At 43.8% G+C, this 19,512-nt stretch overlaps 1 protein-coding gene across 2 annotated transcripts; it reads right to left on the reverse strand.

The window, feature by feature from the left end:
- Positions 1–231: 231 nt before the first annotated feature.
- LOC126519279 (uncharacterized) lies at positions 232–11,600 on the reverse strand. Of its 2 annotated transcripts, none has more exons than XM_050168906.3 (5): positions 11,135–11,599; positions 10,293–10,383; positions 5,942–6,127; positions 3,962–4,123; positions 232–318 (listed from the first exon to the last, which is right to left on the reverse strand). In XM_050168906.3, the coding sequence occupies exons 1-4, from the start codon at positions 11,212–11,214 to the stop codon at positions 4,046–4,048; spliced, it is 435 nt and encodes a 144-aa protein (XP_050024863.1). In that variant the 5' UTR covers positions 11,215–11,599; the 3' UTR covers positions 232–318; positions 3,962–4,045. The 2 variants fall into 2 exon arrangements, with proteins under 2 accessions (XP_050024863.1, XP_054921257.1); XM_055065282.2 differs by having other exon boundaries at positions 238–315; positions 11,135–11,600.
- Between the last annotated feature and the right edge of the window lie 7,912 nt (positions 11,601–19,512).

Raw genomic sequence — 19,512 nt, forward strand, 5'->3', positions numbered from 1 at the left:
TGCCCAGGACGTGCGAGAGTCGACCGAATTTTATGGTGCACTATTTGCTGGGATCAGCCGTGCTACCATCTGCGTTCAGAATGTGCATACGTAACCCACTGTTTTCAGCGGTCTTGAACAGAAATGCAATTTGGTCAACGCTCGCACTTCCAGGGTACTTTTGTCCACGATAGTACATCGCCTTAAATGCAAATGTCATGAAGGCAGCTCATAGACAAAGCAGCAGGTCACCATTGAGAAAATTGTCTTGCACTTCTTGCACTTCTTCCTGGTGAAAGTTGTTCTTGACCCAAAATGCTTGCAAGGATAAACTTGCTGCTGTTAGGAGAAACAAATAGTATTCGTGAATATCCATCCTAAAGAAAGCGGCAAAAAAGTATAATCACAGAACACGACAAAGCAGTAACTTCTGTGTTAGAAAAACATGTAAGTAGACCAACATTGTTGGAACAAGGGATGTTGCTATAGCCAACATTTCGACATAGGTGCTTGTCATTAGGGTAGCAAATGTTTTCCTTGGCTGTGTTGTTTTGGATTGTGCATAGCTCACTGGCCCCTAGCCTCATTGGGGAAGAAACTGGTGCATATAATAGGTCAAGAGAAGCCAAAGTGTTAAAATAAAGGAAGGAAGGGTGTGCTTAGCAGTGGTGATTGTGATGGAGCGGGTATGAGCACTACTGTCAGTTCTTGCAAAGAGTAGGGGTGACCAAAACAGAAAATGATGTACACATGTAAGCAGTCACTAATCCAGTAGACCTAATCTTCCGAGAAGACAAAATAGGTATCAAGATAAACAGTTTGCACTTTTGGAAAAGGAAAACGAAGAATTAGGGAAAATAAATTTTGTATCAAGATGCATCTGGTTAAGATCACTGCAAATGGTAAATGAAGGCACATTACGAATATATATTTTGTTAAAAGGCGATGAAGAAAAGATATATTAACGAAATATTAAAAAATAGGGACATTAAAATTAAACTGGGTATGACCATAAAACAGTAAAGAACAGCCTGTGGAAAAAAATGGGATGGGCAATATGATAACCAGGTGCAAGATTGCAAAACGTCGAGCGCTGTTTATATTCATGCTGCTGTTGACGGCTTCAAGTTTCTGTCTTCCTGTGGAACCTTTGTCTTACTTGAACAAGGAAATGGGTCATTTTTTAAACAAGTCAGTTCATATGCAGTTAAAAGCTTCAGCATTATTATATTGAAAGAAAATATTATGGTCAGTTCTCCTGGGTGTGCTTTCATTCACCAGTTATTTCCACCGGTGTAAGCTCAAAATTTAATGGTCTAAATGGACCTTAGCTCCTCGCAAACCATTAGCTGGTCTTTTTTTCGACACAGATGCCTGCACATTATATGTGTTGGCAGGAGTGCTAGCGAACTACATTAAACTTGTTGCCACAACCAAAGTGAAACTTGGTAACAGTGATTGAAAAAAAAAAAACCAGCATTCCACAATATTGATTCAAGTGGTCTGGAAAAGTCGCTTAAGTTAATGTACACCCCCCCCCCCTCACCAGACACAATTATACACCACACTGACTCTCATGGTGTCAACCATGCTATTATAGCACTAGGCATCAAGTAGGAGAATTAGAAGATAGGAGGGCATAATGCTTTTTGTTAGAACATCAAATGTGCTTTACATAAATGCTACATTCCAACTAACAAAGGAGCAGCCGATAGTGACCAATGCATACGAAAGCTAATGACATTCTGTGCAACAGATTGTTGACGATGAGGTGTTATGCGCACAAGTGCACTCATTCACACAAAATGACATCCTGCAGACAAACCTTGTGCCACATTACAGTTTGAAAAACACCACAGTGGAAAGCAAAGAGTGTTAAATTTGTTGAAAATTACTAAAAATTATTCGATTATTCATTATCCTTACTGTTCGTTAAAGATTCACAGATTGTTCCCTACGGGTGCTGTAAACTGCTTTTATAGTGGTAGCAAAAATGATCTGTGGCACAGACAAAAATAAATGCTCATGAAGTTTATGCAAGAGTATACCCTACAAATTACACCCCATTTCACATTCCAATGTGGTAGAAGAGGAAGACGAAAAAAACTACTTTCTCGTGGAGGATGCATACCCCAGAACAGAAGAAACAAGTGTACCCTAACCATTGCTGCTGCCGATGCCTGTGCACTAGCAGTTACATATAATATGGCAGTTACAATTGTTTTTCCACAAGCACTGCAAGCTGCTGCCAGTTTGCCAGTACAGACCTGTAATAAATTTAGGGCAAGTTAAAGCTCTCTAATGGATTCATCTCATATGACACAATCGGAATGCAATATTCTGCAAATAAGTGAAGAGCGATGTGCCATCCCATACAATGAAACACCTTTAAAGAATCTGAATCACCACCTGCACTCTTAGGCAGTTACACCCTATGGAGTGCCCCTTCTGCCAAACAAGAATAATCATTATCTGCCTTGATGTGTTTCCTTTCTTTAAAACGCCACGCCCGCTACTTTCCTTTCGGGAATGCTATCATGCTGATAATGTGCATGCCGTTCGTTACTGGAAAGTACAGGGCTCGCAGCGTTAAAGAAAGGAAACGCTACAAGGCAGATGACGATTATCATTGTGTGGCAGAAGGGGCACTCCAAAGGGTGTAACTTTGCCTAAGAGTGTGGGCAGTGATGAGGTAAGAGTGTGTTCTGTGTAAAGTAGTGCACCTGTATAACCTAAAGCTGTGGAGAATGCATTTAGTATCAGCTGTGAAGGTTTCTAATTTTAATTGCACACAGTAAAAACCTCCATGCAGTTTTGCAAAACGCAAACCCCCTACCTTTTTGTTGTTCAAAGGCAATGACACGTAGGGCCATAACATGTACATTATGAGTTTTGTTCCCAAACAATCAAAGTGAATAGCACCACCTTAAGTGTTATGTGCCTTCTGTCTCACATTTTCTGTCAAAAATTGTTAGTGTCAAATGCTGCGATCGGCAGAAAAACAGATTTCTGGAGCAATATAAAGTATTAAGTACCGTGATCTCAGTTCTTTCACTGCTGTTTAAGCATTATCAGGTCTTAAAGTAAAAAAACGAGGAATAAATACACGTATATTTTACGTCACAACCCTCATGAGGCATTTAGTAGTCTGGATTATAAAGGATTCCAGATTTACAACGCAGGACAGATTTTACTCCACTGAAAGAATGGCATCATGCCAATGATTCTGCATTTGGTGCTATATTTATTTGTATTTAGTTCCGTTGGATTGTGTGTGTACTGTCAGCGATATTGCTTGACATGCTTTAGATTGACTGTTTTCTAAATTTAGGCAAATTCGTATTCGCAAATAACCTTGTATGACACCAAGAACTTGCTTAGCAGGAGTATTTCTAACATTTGCAAGATATGAGGCTCTTGAATGCATATCTAAGCCTGGGGTGCACGCCGCCCCCTAATCTCATCAGCAAGTTTCTGGAACTCATCTACAAGGTATGTTATGATGAATGTAAAGTTGCTTGAACGGGAGAAAGGGAATTTAAACAGGTGAATTATGCAGCATAAGAATGATGTCAGCAAGAAGCAAGCATCAAAAAGCACTGTCACTCAATGCGCATAGACTATCAAACGCAAGAATTATTTGGGATGATTTAAAATTCTGGCATTGGAACGAAATGTCTTTTAATCTATATATAAACTGATTATTCACTCTACTACCACTACCTTTACCAGAAACACTCATAATCATTATCCTATCTATGCCACATCATCCTAGCTAATATTCAAGCCTTCATAAGCTGCTTTTTTTACTGCTAATTCTCTGTGGGAAAGAGGCGTCCGTATGAAGACTATATCATATACTTATTACCCGTTTTTTGATAAATGATAAGGGAAAAACTTCACACCAAAAATGCGTTGAGCTTGAGCAAGTTCTACGTTTGAAGCTGTTGATTCTTTTTTACCTTTGCCATCATCGACCCACCTGGTTAGCTAAGTAGACAGAAAAGCTGCAGGAGAAAGGTAGGGGTGCCAAATTAGACTTGTGCCCCAGGGGACCTTTTCACGGTCACTGGAGGAACTGCCTGTGGCCTCGGCATCTTCCTTGAGGGCCATGGCCATGTCTAAGAAACCTTGTCTCCACAGGCTGCATAAAGAAGGATAATTTTCTGAGCCAAGTCTTTTTCTTAAAAGAACCCATTTAAGGTGTATTCGTGGCTTTGCACCACAAAACTGACACATGACTGGCCACTCAAGACACTTTATGTGTATTCGCAGGCTTATTCCTTGGAAAAACACTTTTATGTAGCACACAATGAGTAACAGTAACAAAAAAGTGTATAAGGAGGCTTTCATATTGCTCTACAACTTTTCATTTACACATTTCATTTAATTATTTCAGATATTTATTAACTAATTAAGAATTATGTAATTAGGCAGAATGCAAAATATAATCAGAGTATCTCCAAGCGACGGCAAACAACATTACCTTCGTTTTGTCTAGTTACATCGCATTTACATATTTCTAAATCTTGGTGCACGATAGTTAAGACACCCTGTAGATCAAAAAACAATATTACAATTTTCATAATCATCTTTTGCGTGTTATTGGTGGCTATGGCTGCTTCAAGTTATTCTTTCAGTACAGTACAAGCAGTTTTGAAGTGAAATTGTTTTGCATCGAGGGCGCGTAATCTAGAAAATCAAGCAAAAGGTCAAGTTGTGTTCACTATTCAGATGTTTAACTAAGAAGCTGCAGGAAAAAGAAACAGGACACAACACCTAATAAACAATGCGAAATTTGAAAATTTAAACTGAACAAGAAACCAGTTTTTGAAAACACAGAAGAAAGCCAGCAGCTTACGTCGAATACACCCTTGCTATGTACTCCAAGTGAAGTTGTTACCGCAATGCTTGGGCACCATATGAACGTAACAATCAACAACTTTGAGCAGAATATTAACACCACTAAATGAACTGGCCTTTGAAGATTCTTGATCTGAAATCCTCAACGACTTGTTCTGGCGTTTAATCTGTCGAGCTCAATCTGTATTCTCAAAAGCTGGCTCTCGGCCATAATTTCTCTAAACGCAACATCAGCTTAAATCTCAAGATAGGGTTGACCTGTAAATAAAGTGGATAATGCATGGCAAACATCATGAACACTCTTACATGTTAACCAGAGGGTTCACTCATGCAGCCATGAAATTGTGATGCAGACACGTCATATTGAAGCTGGTTTTGTGAAGTGTTTCATGCTTCCAAGGCTTCTTCTCCAGTTGTGAAAGCTCTCTCCACTAGCTAAATAAGCGATGAGAATAAAAAAAGAACTTCAACATGCTCACAATACGTTGGCCATTTGCAAGTAAACAGCAGCCTTTTTGGGCGCCCAGGTTGCCTGGTGCAAATCTACTATGCCACAGTACTTGCGTTACCCAGTACCAGCCACTTTAAAATGCAATGTGTTCAGAGCCCTTTCCCTCTGTTTTTTTGCTTTGGAAACAGTTTACCATGTGTTCAGTAGGTGTCGAGAAAGGGGACAGAAAACACTGTGCACCAGTGATTTCTAATGTTTTGCTGGATGCAGCACACCGCACCGGATGCAGGTGAAGCCAGTGGAAATGCGGTGTCATGCAGGTGCTTGTCCTGGAAGCAGGGCATATGGTGGACTAACTAGTGCGTGCGATCAGATAATATTGCTGCCGAAAAACTTTTCTTTGTGGTTTTTTACATTTTAGGAGGTCTCTACATGTCTGGTAAGCGCTTTTATGACAATCTGAACCCGTATACGATAGTGTTCTCTTACATCAAGTTTTTTTCTCATTTACCAGTGTCCCCATTGCACGCCACTTATGTTAGCTACACTGTAGACACTGCAATGGAAAAATTCTGGACACCTCGAAACACTGCTTGGGTAGGTTATGGCACATCAGGCAGGCATGTTAGGGGAAGAAATGCCACACACCCGTGCAAACGAAGTGCTGCCGCAAAGTTGTGAAGCACCAACTTCTGGGACAAGGTTGGCTTCAGTCGAGGGTGCTCGATGTGCTGTCCATCCCCTGTAGTAGAGATCAGTGGTGTGGACCCTTTTATACTGGCTGTCTTTTCTGGTCGGAACCTTGGCAACAGCTTCCACCATACTTTTTTGAACCTGCAACATGTGCAGAGAAAGTCACATCACTGTGCGTTGATTGTATGGCTTTATTGTTCTACACCATCTATCAAATCATTAAAAAATACAGTTCGCACATTTTTACTACTGTATATAGACAGTCTAGTTGCTAGACACGCGAAACATTACCATCCCTCTGACAGAATGCAACAATAGAAGCGTACACTGTAAAGCTACACTAAAATTTAAATTGATGTGACACCGTATGAGCATACAGTATGCTTACTGTTGATGAGCATACAGTATGCTTACTGTATGCTCTAGCCCTGTGTCAAGTAAAAGGTAATCGTCAATCATTTATGGTGTATTTCTACTTATTCTGGGTCATCAAACTGTACAATCAATGTTCCAAGTTTACACGTTGTTGGCTTTTGATTGCCTATGTGATCCGTTTCCTACTTACACATGCAGTAATCCCACTGTAATAAGGAAAAAGAGTTAGAAAAAGAAATGCCATGATAATCTTCCACACTTGCTGAGGGCAGGAACAATGGCCAATAGCATGTGGTTGAAGCTACATAAATACTCAGTTTTCACACAGCTTAATTGTTCAGCAAGTAATAAAGAGGTACGCTGTGCGCCTCTGCATAACCAATAAAATCTGACTACTTGACACTGTACTAAGGCTGCTGCTTGATAGTGTTCAGCAGTTCGGCTTTGGTTTTCTGTATACAGAACTGTTTAGGTACCAGTAGTTTACTTTGCGATAAAATGGAACTTGGAGCACTGGTCATTTGCACATAAATAATGCGACAGCAAATATAACACAAGGATAGGAATATGGGTATCTTAGAAAAAGTACATACACATTATGAATATAATGTGATGTGATGCCACAATGAGACAGAAAGCAACGCATAGAAGTGGACGGCACTTCCATGCCACCAAGGTTATTGGACAGACAGTACTTCAGAAGTGCCCGCAACACAGTCAAAGAAGGCAAAGCAGCATTTCTTTGCGTTCAACACAATGCATTGGCGGGCTAGTATGTGCGAATCCATAAATACTTTGTTTAGCGCAAAACAATGGACACAAGAAAGACGACCAGCACAAGGCGCTACTCTCAACTGACATCACATTATTGCGTCACTCCTTTATAGATAGTAGAATCTAGAAGAACATGTGCAGTGAGCACCATGTGCAGGGACCACCAACAACCGATCACAAGAGCGCACTCATGCGACGGGATCCAAAAAACCATATTGAGCACTGCACAAGGTTAAAGAAGGCACACTAATGCACTGTGACCCCAATGACTGTATGAAGAAAGCTTCCGATAACTCTCGGGCGGTGGTATCACAGCACTTTTTCAGAATCATAGTATCACGAAACATGGCTTTGCACTTCCATATTTTACAATGTTGAGCCACATGGGAACCTGTGCCTGTTGGTATGGATCGCTTATGTTCGCAATGTTTCGTGATACTACGATTTTGAAAAAGAGCCGTGATACCACCGCCAGAGAGTAATCGGAAGCTTTCTTCATACAGTCATTGGGGTCACAGTGCATTAGTGCGCTTTCTTTAACCTTGTACAGTGCTCAATATGTTTTTTTTTGGATTCTGTGGTATGAGTGTGCTCTTGTGATCAGATGTTGGTGGTTCCTGCACATGGTGTTCACAGCGCATGTTCTTCTAGATTCTGCTGTCTACAAAGGAGGGACGCAATAAAGTGATGTCAGTTGAGAGTAGCGCCTTGTTCTGTCGTCTTTCTTGTGTCCATTGTTTTGCGCTAAAAAAGCAATTATGTATTCCTTGTGTGTGTTTGAAGACAGCTCCACACGCAGTAGCGATTCCAGTATTGCTGCCCAGTGGTTTAGCTCGCCGCAGCTTCAAGTGCCACGAAATATAAGGAGAGGAACCTGCATTATAGTTTTGTTACAAACAAGAATATAACGTGAAGTGCATTCCGAGGCCAGAAACTATAGAAAAACATTTCATGATGCACCACTGTGCAGGGTTTTATAGCAAAGTCAAATACATTTAGTGTAAATATCACACTATGATGGTACACAATGGTGGTAATCTGTAATAATATAAAAGGTGCCTTAATGTTACAACAAAAGTTGACATTACTTAATAATAGCCCTGTAAAATTTAGCATGCAGGGGCACCACTTGGTTAAACAATAGTGATGTAATGTCTATGTACACAAGTATTACCCATGCATTTCTGCCATTGTCCAAATGGCATAAATGAATGGGTAATACTTGTATACATAGATATTACATCTCTATTGTTTAACGAAGTGGGTAAACTATGTCTGCCTCATACAAGATTAGAATTAAACCATAAATTATATATAGTCACCCTAACAGTAACACCTCATTTGAACTTCACAGTAAGTAGACGTCACCTATTCAAAGTTTATATGTTGAATGTAACGAGCCCTCATTACAGCAGCGCAGAGCATTCCTCACATTTCCTTACGTACTCAGAATTCAGTCATCACCGCAACACATATGCTACAACATCGTCACACAGTGCAACTCACGCTTACACTACACAAATAAACCAAACATGATGAGGCCACTTGTACTGTGGTATGAGCAATAGTGTCGGGATTATGAAATTCCCCACGAAGTCCTCCAGGTTGCAAAGAAACCAGAATGGTTGGCCCCGTGGTACGATTTCACGCAGTTGTGCGAGTGGACATTAACACATTTAAGGAAAAGAGACACTCCTCACGACCACATTATACAAGAATTCCGTGCTCTTCAGGACCAATATCAAAATCACATGCGATTCTACACTGATGGGTCCAAAACAAAAGAACACGTGGGTGTAGGGGCCGTAACAGAAAATTGGGAAAGAAGCATTCGTCTACCAAAACATGCCTCTGTTTTCACTGCTGAAGTTTACACTGTATGGGTTGTAGTTAAAAAGATTATCACTGGCAAGCACAAAAACACAGTCATTTTCACTGATTCCTTAAGTGCACTGAAGGCTCTAAACCTAAAATATGAGTGTGAACCCCTGTTAGGGGACATACTAAACATGGTCGCGCTTAACAAATATGGGAGATCAATCCACTTCTGCTGGGTACCAAGTCATGTTGGGATACTGGGTAACGAAGCAGCCGATAGATATGCATCGATGGCAGCGAACAAAGAGATAACAAACACAACACTTCCATACAAAGACAGCATCCACGCGATTAGAAAAGCCTTAACGGCGAAATGGCAACGCGAATGGGACCATTGTGCTGACAACAAACTACATCTCACGAAACCCATAGTTGGCGAGTGGAAGTCATGCTACCATCAGGAGCGGTTCATCAATGTAGTTTTATGCCGACTACGCATTGGGCACACACACCTCACACACAATTACTTACGAAAGAAGACACACCAACATGCGAGAAATGTCAACAGCCACAAACAGTTATGCACATATTACTCACATGTACGCAGACTGAAACACACAGACGAACACTTTTGCACAAATTATGTCAACTACACATACCTTTACACCCTGCTCTAATTTTAGGTGATGATCCGCTAGTCCCATTATGTGACGTTCGTAAATTTCTAGACGACACTGGATTTTTACATAAAATATAGATTATTAACAAAGCCTTTTCCTTCATTAACTGGATTTTAAAACACCTCATGTTTGGCGCAGCATAGCCTTAGCCGCTTTTGCGCCATTAAACCCCATTTAACTAACTAAGTAAGTAGACGCCTGTTGATGCCAGCCTCCCCCAGTGCTAAACTGTGCTGCATGCTTTACAGAGAAATTATCGTGGTATCACTAAACTCTGAAGCTATTCGGGACTGCAGCATTGTAGAAGACATCTACAAATGTCCCATTTCATGTGTAACAGCCTGAATTGCTTGCACATCTTACCAAGTGCAAATTAACATTACTCCTCCTTGTTTAGCATTTTTGCCTGCTAGACCACAATCCAATGTCATCAATATATTAACATATTACCTCAAAGAACCTAATTTGGCTTATAGATGAACACCTTCGCATACTGCCACAGCTACACTCTGTCATATGCGTTGCAATCATAAAGGAGTGCTTGTCCACCAGCACTCCAATGTCCCTAACAGTGATCACCTACACAGCTTGATTCAGGTGGCAGGTGGCAGTCATGATTCAGGTGGCAAATAGCTAAGAGAAAAAAAAAATCCACTCACTTTGAGAGCTACAATACTGCGATAACTTGAGAGAGATGGACCCATTGCAGGCAGCAGACCTCTTCTCAGCTCCAGCACAACAGCAACTTGCCTTTCAGTAAAAGAAAAGGATTGATTAGTAATGATAAGTTACCTTGTTTTTGCTGAGTATCAATACAATCTGACTTTCATGCATATCCACTCTCCGCTTTAGTAATACAACTGAATTATTCGTAAAATAAAAGAGTCAATGATGGTACCATTCGCTTCTCTTGTATGTCCAATATTTTTCGCACTGATACCCCGTTTACTGCTTGCTTACTGACACGAATGCCTTGACTGCCCAGACATCATTCGAAGCAACACGTCTTGCTGCACTGCAAAAAGTTGCACCGAGGAAACACAGCAGAGCAGCCAGAGCAAAGAACTTTTTTTTTCTGGTCACAATTAAAACGTGCACCCAAGCAAGAAAGTAACGATCACAGGTAGTGAGCGACTGCTATTGCCTCGAACGTTTATTTCCGTATTTTAACAGAAGTTCTTGTATCGGATACAGTATGCTCTCAAGCCAATACAAGCGTCAATACAAGTGCGCAACTGAACGCAGTTTTATTCTACGCTTTTAACGCGAGTGAGCAAAAGGTTAGAAGTACCTCACGGAAATTGCGATCGAGCTGATCGCGCTACGACTGGAATCGATCTGAAAAGATAGGGTGATCCCTTTCCCCATTCATGCGTCAGTTTTGCCCTAAGACGTTGCATAGTGGTCTTTTGGAACAATATTTCTGTTCGCGACACCAGCTTACCACACATCACTTTAACACCTACGTTATGCAAACCAAATAAGATTAAAATGGACTTACCTCATGAGCAAGTTACGAGTGCGCGTAGACTGTTGAACACCCGTTGAGAGCAAGCAGGATATATCCGTGTCCAAGCGCATACGTGCACCCAAACACAGGACAACTTATTCGATGCCGCAGCGTGCAGAGTTTTGTACACGAAGTGAAAGACATCCAGCGCAAATATCTCCGCGCGATGACGGCAAATGACGAGCGCACAAGCGTACAAAACACAGCGACAAATTCGGAACTTTGCCAATTCGAACGTGCCGAGACCCAAGCAGCGTAACCATCCATCGTTTCTGTCCTTCGCTCCCGATGCGTCAATCTCTCTTCCTTGGAGTCTTGCTTCACTCTTGAGTACAAATCAAGAGATATTTACGGCAAATTAACAACTTTTACAACACGACACGAAAAATTCCGGCTGACTACACATGTGCAGCTCCGTCTGCCACTCCTAACGGACGCGCAGCGCGCGCTGCCCCCTGGTGCCGGTTTCGTTTTCAGAATCGGTTTCGTTTTCGCATTTGTGCTCTAGTTACTGTATCGTATCAGTTCAACGAGCACAAGCTATCTTGGCACGCTGGAACGACACGTGCCTTTCCTTGCCCTCTATTTCCACTACCCCCTTTCCCTCGCTCTGGTATAAAATGCCCAGCGCAATAAACATAACAGTTCACTGTTGTCTTGAAACGCCTGCTGTTGGTTTCTTCGACCGGGACCCGGTCGATACAGTTACTGCAACTGCAATATAATTGCTTGACAATTAATTGAATTCTAAAAGAGGAGAACACTTTCTCTCCCACAAGTTAGTGCGTTTTATACAAAGGGAGAGAGAATGCAAGAAGCAGAAAGGCAGGGAGGTCAACCAAAGCGTTCGCTACTGGGGATAGCTAACCCCTGTGCTGCAATGAAGTGCAAAAAAATGCACTGCGATGCGTCCATAATCTCTAGTATAGTGATAATTTGGGCTGGTTGGTGCATGTAATGAACGGGTAAATAATGAGTTGTGTCATAACATTACCCATATATAAAGCACATGGAACTAATGGTGTTGCATTCTAGGTCAAGAAGAAATAAAGCTTGAATCGTTACATCTCGGCACTGGGCATTCTTTCTTTCCGTATTATTTTTTTCTTCTTTTTGACAGTACACACAGTACTAGCACGGTAATAGGTCCTTCATCTTCAGTCACCTTCCAGTAGTTTACACACATGTCGGTGCATGTTCGCGTTCTTTATTCTACCGTACAAGAACGAGCGCGCTTATACCGGTCTTGGTTCAAGATGAAGCGCCAAATGTTTGCGATTACATCTTATCGCAAGAATTAACACATGAACAGTGAAGATTATGCGTAATCGATTTGTCTCAATGAATGGGCAGTTATTGTCAGAGACGAGATATTTTGTAAATATTATGGGAATGAGTTAAACCAACTACATTGCAGTTCAGCAATGCCCTTTGACACTTGGGTTAATTGCTTGCCGCATTCGAAAATTTCATCCGACCGTTGTACTTGGATCTATAGGCCGCCAGCCCCCTTCGAGACCATTTGTTGCAAAATGTAAATGCCGTTACGGTCATTATACCACTCCCTGCGTTTCGGTACTGATTTAGAGTGCACACAATTTTTGGCGTATACAGAGCACCAATGTCATTCCCAGTGCACCAGCACCTGAATGCTGCAAGCTTGTTTACGTATGCACGTATGTCCACGGCTCTTCGTTCACTTAAACATATATGCTGTGTTATTGACTACAAAGCGCTTAATTTGAGAACATTGCGAGAACACGCATATATTTGCGCATATGATCAGCGAGGCCCATATGCGCGGCAAACTGCGACCGCAATAGAAGATGCGTATATATATTTATACGGTCTGTTATTGCAGCTTTTGGTAGAAGGCTAGCTCTCACATTTTGTACGCATCTTCATAATGCGTACAGTTTGCGTGTTCAATAAAATATTGTTAGCTGAAACTTTACGAGTACGAGCGCTCATTCAGACAGCTTAAGTTTTCTCACAATAATACGGATGTTCGCATAACAAAAATACGGAATTCTGTCTGTTTCGTCCAAAACAGTGTATAGCCGTACATATGATTACAGTGAAAATGTCCGTAAAGCTGAAAACGGAGAGCACTTTCCGTATATTAACGGCAGATTTTGCCGTATTTTTGAAATATGGCATAGTTTCCGTATTTTTACACTGCAGTTCTCCGTATAATGACGGAAATCCTCCGTATAATTACGGAAATTTTTTACAGTGTAGTCGTATTCTTGCATTCTGAGGCTCCACCACACCAGGCGTCCTGAATGGTCCTCTAATTTTGCTAGCCAAAACAACGTGTCACGGTCGCTGACTATTTTCAATGGCCTTGCCATTTAGGTAAGGGCAGAATTTGGCTATAGCCGAAATGGTAGCGCGGCATTTCTTTTCGGCTGAATATCTCCCTTCCGCTTTCGGCAGCGGCTGACTAGGGTAATCCGTCAGCCGTTCAAGTTCGCCTTTCCTCTTGATAAGGACGGCACCGAGGCCTTGGCTTTAGGTGTCAGCTTGTATTCCTGTATCGCCCTCCTCGAAGAAGTGCGCAAGTACCGGTAGCGACTGCATGCACCGTTTTAGTTCTTTAATTGCGTTCGCCTGCGGTGTTTCCCACTTGGAACTCGACATCACATTTAGTTATATGTGTCAGCGGCTCAGCGATACACGAAAAGTCATTGACAAAGCGTCTCTAGCAGACACACGTGCCAAGGAACCTGCGCACTGCCTTGTTGTCGAACGGCTGCTGGAACTTTGCGATGGCAACTGTCTTCTACGGGTCAGGGCGGACTAGAGATTTGCTCGCGACGTGGCCCAGGAACAGAAGCTCATCGCAAGCGAAGCGACACTTTTCCGGCTTCAGAGTGAGCCCTGATGACTTCATGGCCTCTAGTATTGTCTCAAGACGCCTAAGGCGATCGCTGAAATTTCTGGCAATGACTACGTCTTGCAAGTAAACAAGACAGGTGTGCCGCTTCAATCTTGAAACACCGTATTCATCATGCGCTGGAACATCGCACGCCTCGAGCACAGATCGAATGGCATGACCTTGAACTCGCAGAGGCCGTCTGGCGTTATGAAGGCAGTCTTTTCGCGATTCTTTCGTCGACTTTTATTTGCCAGTAGCTAGCCTTGAGATGCATCGATGAGAAGTATTTAGCCTTGCAGAGTCGATCCAATGCATTGTCTATCCGTGGGAAAGTGTATACGTCCTTCTTCGTGATCTTGTTCAGTCGACGATTATCGACGCAGTAACGTAGGGTCCCGTCCTTTTCTTCACCAAGACTACAGGATATACCCAAGCGCCTTTCGACGGCTGTATGATGTCGTTACGCAGCATTTTGTCGACTGTTTGCCTGATATATTCAGATTCTCACGTCAAAACTCGATAAGGGCTCTGGCGGAGTGGTCGAGCGCACTCTTCCGTTATTAAAATTAAATTATGGGGTTTTTACGTGCCAAAACCACTTACTGATTATGAGGCACGCCGTAGTGGAGGACTCCGGAAATTTCGACCACCTGGGGATCTTTAACGTGCACCTGAATCTAAGTACACGGGTGTTTTCGCATTTCGCCCCCATTGAAATGCGGCCGCCATGGCCGGGATTCGATCCCGCGACCTCGTGCTCAGCAGCCCAACACCATAGCCACTGAGCAACCACGGCGGGTACTCTTCCGTTATTATGTGAAGCTTTGCAAGTGGTGGTTGTCGAATCCTCGATGACGTCGAAAAGCAATCTTTGCATCATCGGAGAACCCTTCTGAGCTATTGGTGCTTGCTCATCGGGTGGCTTGGACTTATATCGCAGTGAGGTTTGGGAACTTTGGTCGTCCGGTTAGATGCTGCAGAATCCGCGATGACAAACGCATTGCTCGTTTCCACAATTTTCTGGATGTACGCGATCGTCGCGCCCTGGTTGAGTGCTTGAACTCCTGGCTGAAGTTTGTCAGCATGACATTCGATAGGGAGGCGGGATGCAACCTCAAGTACAGTCAGGGCATACTGATTTGGAGGCATCTCCGTCGGTATCGCTTGGCCTATGGACAGCGTTATCAATTTCAATCTCATTTCGATGATTGCGCCGCGTAGGTTCACGATCTGCATGCCGAGAATTACATTTCGTTGGAGGACAACGAACGTCGCAGGTTAGGTACGGTCATGAACTGTAATTCGTGCCGTGCAGATTGCTGCCGGCGTTACGATGTGCCTTGCAACTGTCCGAATTTGAGGGCCATCCCATGAAGTCTTGACTTTCTTCAACTTGGCGGCGAATAATGCACTGATGACGAAATAGTCGGCTACTCGATCGACTAAGGCGGTTACAGCGAGGACGTCGACAAACACTTCGAGGTCGGTGGTAGTTTGTAGTGCGTTGCAGTTAGGTCTTGGTCGGATCGCGGCTGAGTCGTGATGGCCTGTTGCTGGAATGTCGCGTTGTCAGGTTCCCTTGTGACGGCGTATTCCTTGCTTCTAGGCTTCGTCGGGATGGCGGCGTCTCGTTGATATGTCGTAGTGGTAGTCTTTTCGGCGTCTTCTTCGTCGGCGAGGATCTTCGTCACTTCGAAGAACAGCTACATCACTTCCATCGGTTACCGCTTTCAGTTTTCCGGAGATCGGCTGACGGACCAACCCCGGGCTGGGCCAATGTATCGCCGGCGCTGCGGTGACAGGTATCGGCCTGGTGACGGCGTACGGGCGGTCGTCGAGGGCTCCACTTAAATGCGGCGAGGTTGTCGACGATATCGCGAGGGCGTTCGCCTTGCTGCGGCCGCAGACCGTTGACGGCCAACCTTCGTAGTCTCATTTCCGGGTATGGGCACCGGCGGTAGACGTGGCCCGCTTTACCGGTGTGATAGCAGAGCGGACGATGGTCAGAGGCGCGCCAAACGTCGGTCTTCCTTGGAACGATGCGCTGGGCGATGGTCGGGCGTACCGGCAGCGGCGGCGGTGGACGACGGAATTGCGGCACTGCGCGACCTCGGCGCGGGCGTGGAGGGGGCGCCGGGTGACGGCGGCGTTTTTCGTCGCTTCTGGCTGGCGTTGAGGTGATTCAGGCTTCACCTGAGCAATTGCAAGTGATCGCTGTAGCTCCTCCGTTACTACGTCAGTGACGGAGGCCACCTGAGGTTGCGACGACGGCAAGATCTTGCGCAGTTCTTCACGCAAGATGTCGCTGATGATCTCTTGGAGGTCGTCGGAACACAGTGCTTGGATGGCGCACTGCGGCGTTAAGACTTGGCGCTTATATTGCATAGTGCGCATTTCCAATTTTTTCTCAATTGTCGATGCCTCTATCGAAAATTAGCTACGGTCTTCGGGGGGTTGCGGATCATTCCGAAGAATAGCTATTGCTTCACACCACGAATCTGGAAGCTAACTTTCTTTTCTTTAGAAATTCCCCGGTTAGCGCGGCGGAACAGGCGGAGCATCTCCTCTGTGTATATCGCAATGCTCTCGTTTGGTAGCCGCGCACGGGATTCCAGTATCGCCTCAGCCCTCCCTTTGCGAATGACACTAGTGAAGGTTTCAAGGAAGCTGCCGCGGGAGAGGTTGCACGTTGTCAGGGTGTACTCACGGTTCTCAAATCACGCCTTGGCGGCGTCTTCCAAGCAGAAGTAAACATGGCGCAGCTTGTCGTCGTAGTTCCAGTTGTCTAACGTAGCGACTCTTCCGTACGTTCCGAACTATCTTTCCGGGACATCAAATGACGATCCGAGGAAGGTCAGTGGTTCCCTTGGCTGCTTAAACACGATCTGTTTAGGTGGAACTGGAGCTCTCGTAGTGGCTGCTGTCGCGGCGTTGCACTTCCTGGTCTTCTCGGGACGAAGTCCGCGTTCCGGAGGTAAGTTTCAAAACCTGACGCTAGCTCGATGATCCAGGGCGATGTTGGTGGTCTCCTAGGGTTTCGGGCTTGGATCGCAGCTTTGCGGGGTCGTTTGGTACGTGAATTCACAAGCACCTCCAGCAGGTGTCACGTTGTAGTGACTGTCAAGAAAAGAGTAGGAAAACAGTAGGAAACAGTAGGAAAACTGCGTTTGGCGAAACTAAGTATTATTGGGTGAACTTGTGCCCAGAAAGGCAAGTGACAATGAAACCACAACGAAAGCGGCGAACACAGTCGATGATTGTCGGAAATCTGATCAGATGGTCAATCACGTCAGCTTTAATACATGAGGCAAATTCTGTAGTACTTCCCGGAAGACACGTATCCACGTGTCTTCCAGAAAGTACTACAGAAATTGAGTCGCCCATACATGCGATCATATTACACAAGGTTTTATGACAACAGACAGAACCATCCATAACGTTCGACAAACCTCCGACATATGCAGGCGCGTCCTGCGCTGATCGATAACATTTCTTAGACGGTAAAACGCGGTCACCCGGTCAAGATAAACTAGTACACGTGTCAATATTGTGATTTTACACAACTTTTCGGATACTCAAAACTGAAAAACTAAAATTAATGAACATTTGAAAGCTGATGTGTTGCCATAAACAGAAAACAATGTAAAAATGTAGAAACTTTCTGTTACGGGAAACAGGAAAACCGTACAATTCCGGGAAATTTTCTCTTACCAAAAACAGGAAAAGCTTTGTAAATTATGTTACAGAAATCTCCTGTACATGGCACACAACAGCCTACGTAAAAGTATAGGAAACATGAAAACCGAAAACAAGACAATCGAAATTTTCTGGCAGGCCAGCTACCAGAAAATTTGTTTTCTCAATAAAAACTTTTTGCAGTGGACGATGCAACCACACTCTCAATTCCATTGCCCGAGAAGCTTCGTGAGCTAAACTCTAGCACATTATGTGCAGTAAAAAAGTCCAGAAGGCATCGAATCTATACCGCGCTTTTAGCATGTCGATTTCAACAGAAGAAAAAGCGCAGACGAGCTCTCCAAAAAAGGAAACGCCGCCTCAACGGTACTTACGCGCACAATCTCGAAATTAACACTATAATATATACGCCCGAATAGCGTAAATAAGGCATGCAACTTACGTGTAAATATGGAGGTCCGTAAGAGTTGAAAATCTGCTGGCTAAAAGTGTCCCACGCAGGTTTAAAGCGGAATTCTCACGAACAAGAAGTGCAGCGCCGAGAAACCGTGCGAAGCCACGCCGATCAAGCAGGCACTGGACGCTTTTTACCGCAAAAACGTCCCCCGGTCACCCTTATCCCCTTAGCGCTCTTTGGCGTCACTCCGGAACCGATGGATGGAATAGTCAAACATAAGAGAAAATAATTAAAGGCCAATCCGTCCTGCGAAGGTAGATGAGCAGCGCAGCTGTAAACATCGTCGTAAGAAACGTTTGGAATCACCGATGGGTCGTTTTCAAACCAAAATCGGTCGCACACACGGCAACTGAAGCCAAAAGATTTGTCAACGAAGTCTAAATGTTAATATTCGCCTCCAAACTGCTAATAATAAATATAAAAAAATTCTGCGACCAGGCAACACAGTAGTGCAGAAGGACTGTTATATTTTCTTCCACAGCTCATGTCTGAGGGCGTCATTCACCCATTTATTAATGATGAAAGGGCCTACCATTCTTTTCTTTTTTCTTGCAGAGGCACACGATACTTGGTACGACTACGGACGTCAAAAAAAAAAGTGGCTTCCTGTTATCCGTTCAGCAAGGCGAATAGGTACCCTCAACCGCTGCAACCAGGCACGAAGCCGTTTTTGCGTCACGCGAGGGAGTACTATAGGCCTGGGACCGACACGCACGATGTTATTACAAAAGAAACCGTAGTTTCTCAAAAAAGTACGCAAATAAAACGCAAATTCTGCATAAAGAGTTTAGCCGTCACGATCCAATTTTCGAACACTGAAGTCTAAAACTCCAAATTCCTAGGTCCAAATTTTAGTCAATGGAAATGACACCGGCACAATTATTTCCGGTTCCGCACCTCACGAAGCGAAATGGCATGAAATCTCAATGCTCGAATGGAGGTGCTTATGTTCTGTAACAGTCAGACTATGCAGTGATTCAGCCAGACAGTGCTGTTACAGCACACACTACATCGTGCTTACCTTCCTTGCACCGGTGCCAGAAGTTCGAAATTTCTTCCGGGTTTAAGACCTCCCTGTACGTCCAGATGTCTGGTTCCTCTGCACAAGGAACTCAGAAGCACAAACTATACTGTGTGGGTAGACTCACCAAAGGGACGGGAAGAACGCCGCCCTTTCTTCGTGTAAACACTAAAATGGGAAGCAACGTTTCTTGAGTCACCAATAAAGACGGGGAACACAAAAATTTTGCAAAATACGGCTGGTGAGCCGATGAAGCCTTTCAGTTCTCCTTAGTTAAACGCGGTCCTTGAGCTGACAGAATGCATGTGCACAAG

The sequence above is a fragment of the Dermacentor andersoni genome, chromosome 10 (genome assembly GCF_023375885.2).
Source record: "Dermacentor andersoni chromosome 10, qqDerAnde1_hic_scaffold, whole genome shotgun sequence".
NCBI lineage: Eukaryota > Metazoa > Arthropoda > Arachnida > Ixodida > Ixodidae > Dermacentor > Dermacentor andersoni.

Coding starts and splice junctions, on each gene's coding strand:
- LOC126519279 (XM_050168906.3), bottom strand. CDS start 11,214: ATGCGCTTGGACACGGATATATCCTGCTTGCTCTCAACGGGTGTTCAA. Junction 10,384..11,134: donor ACTCGTAACTTGCTCATGAG/GTAAGTCCATTT, acceptor TTTTACTGAAAG/GCAAGTTGCTGTTGTGCTGG. Junction 6,128..10,292: donor GCAGTATTGTAGCTCTCAAA/GTGAGTGGATTT, acceptor CACATGTTGCAG/GTTCAAAAAAGTATGGTGGA.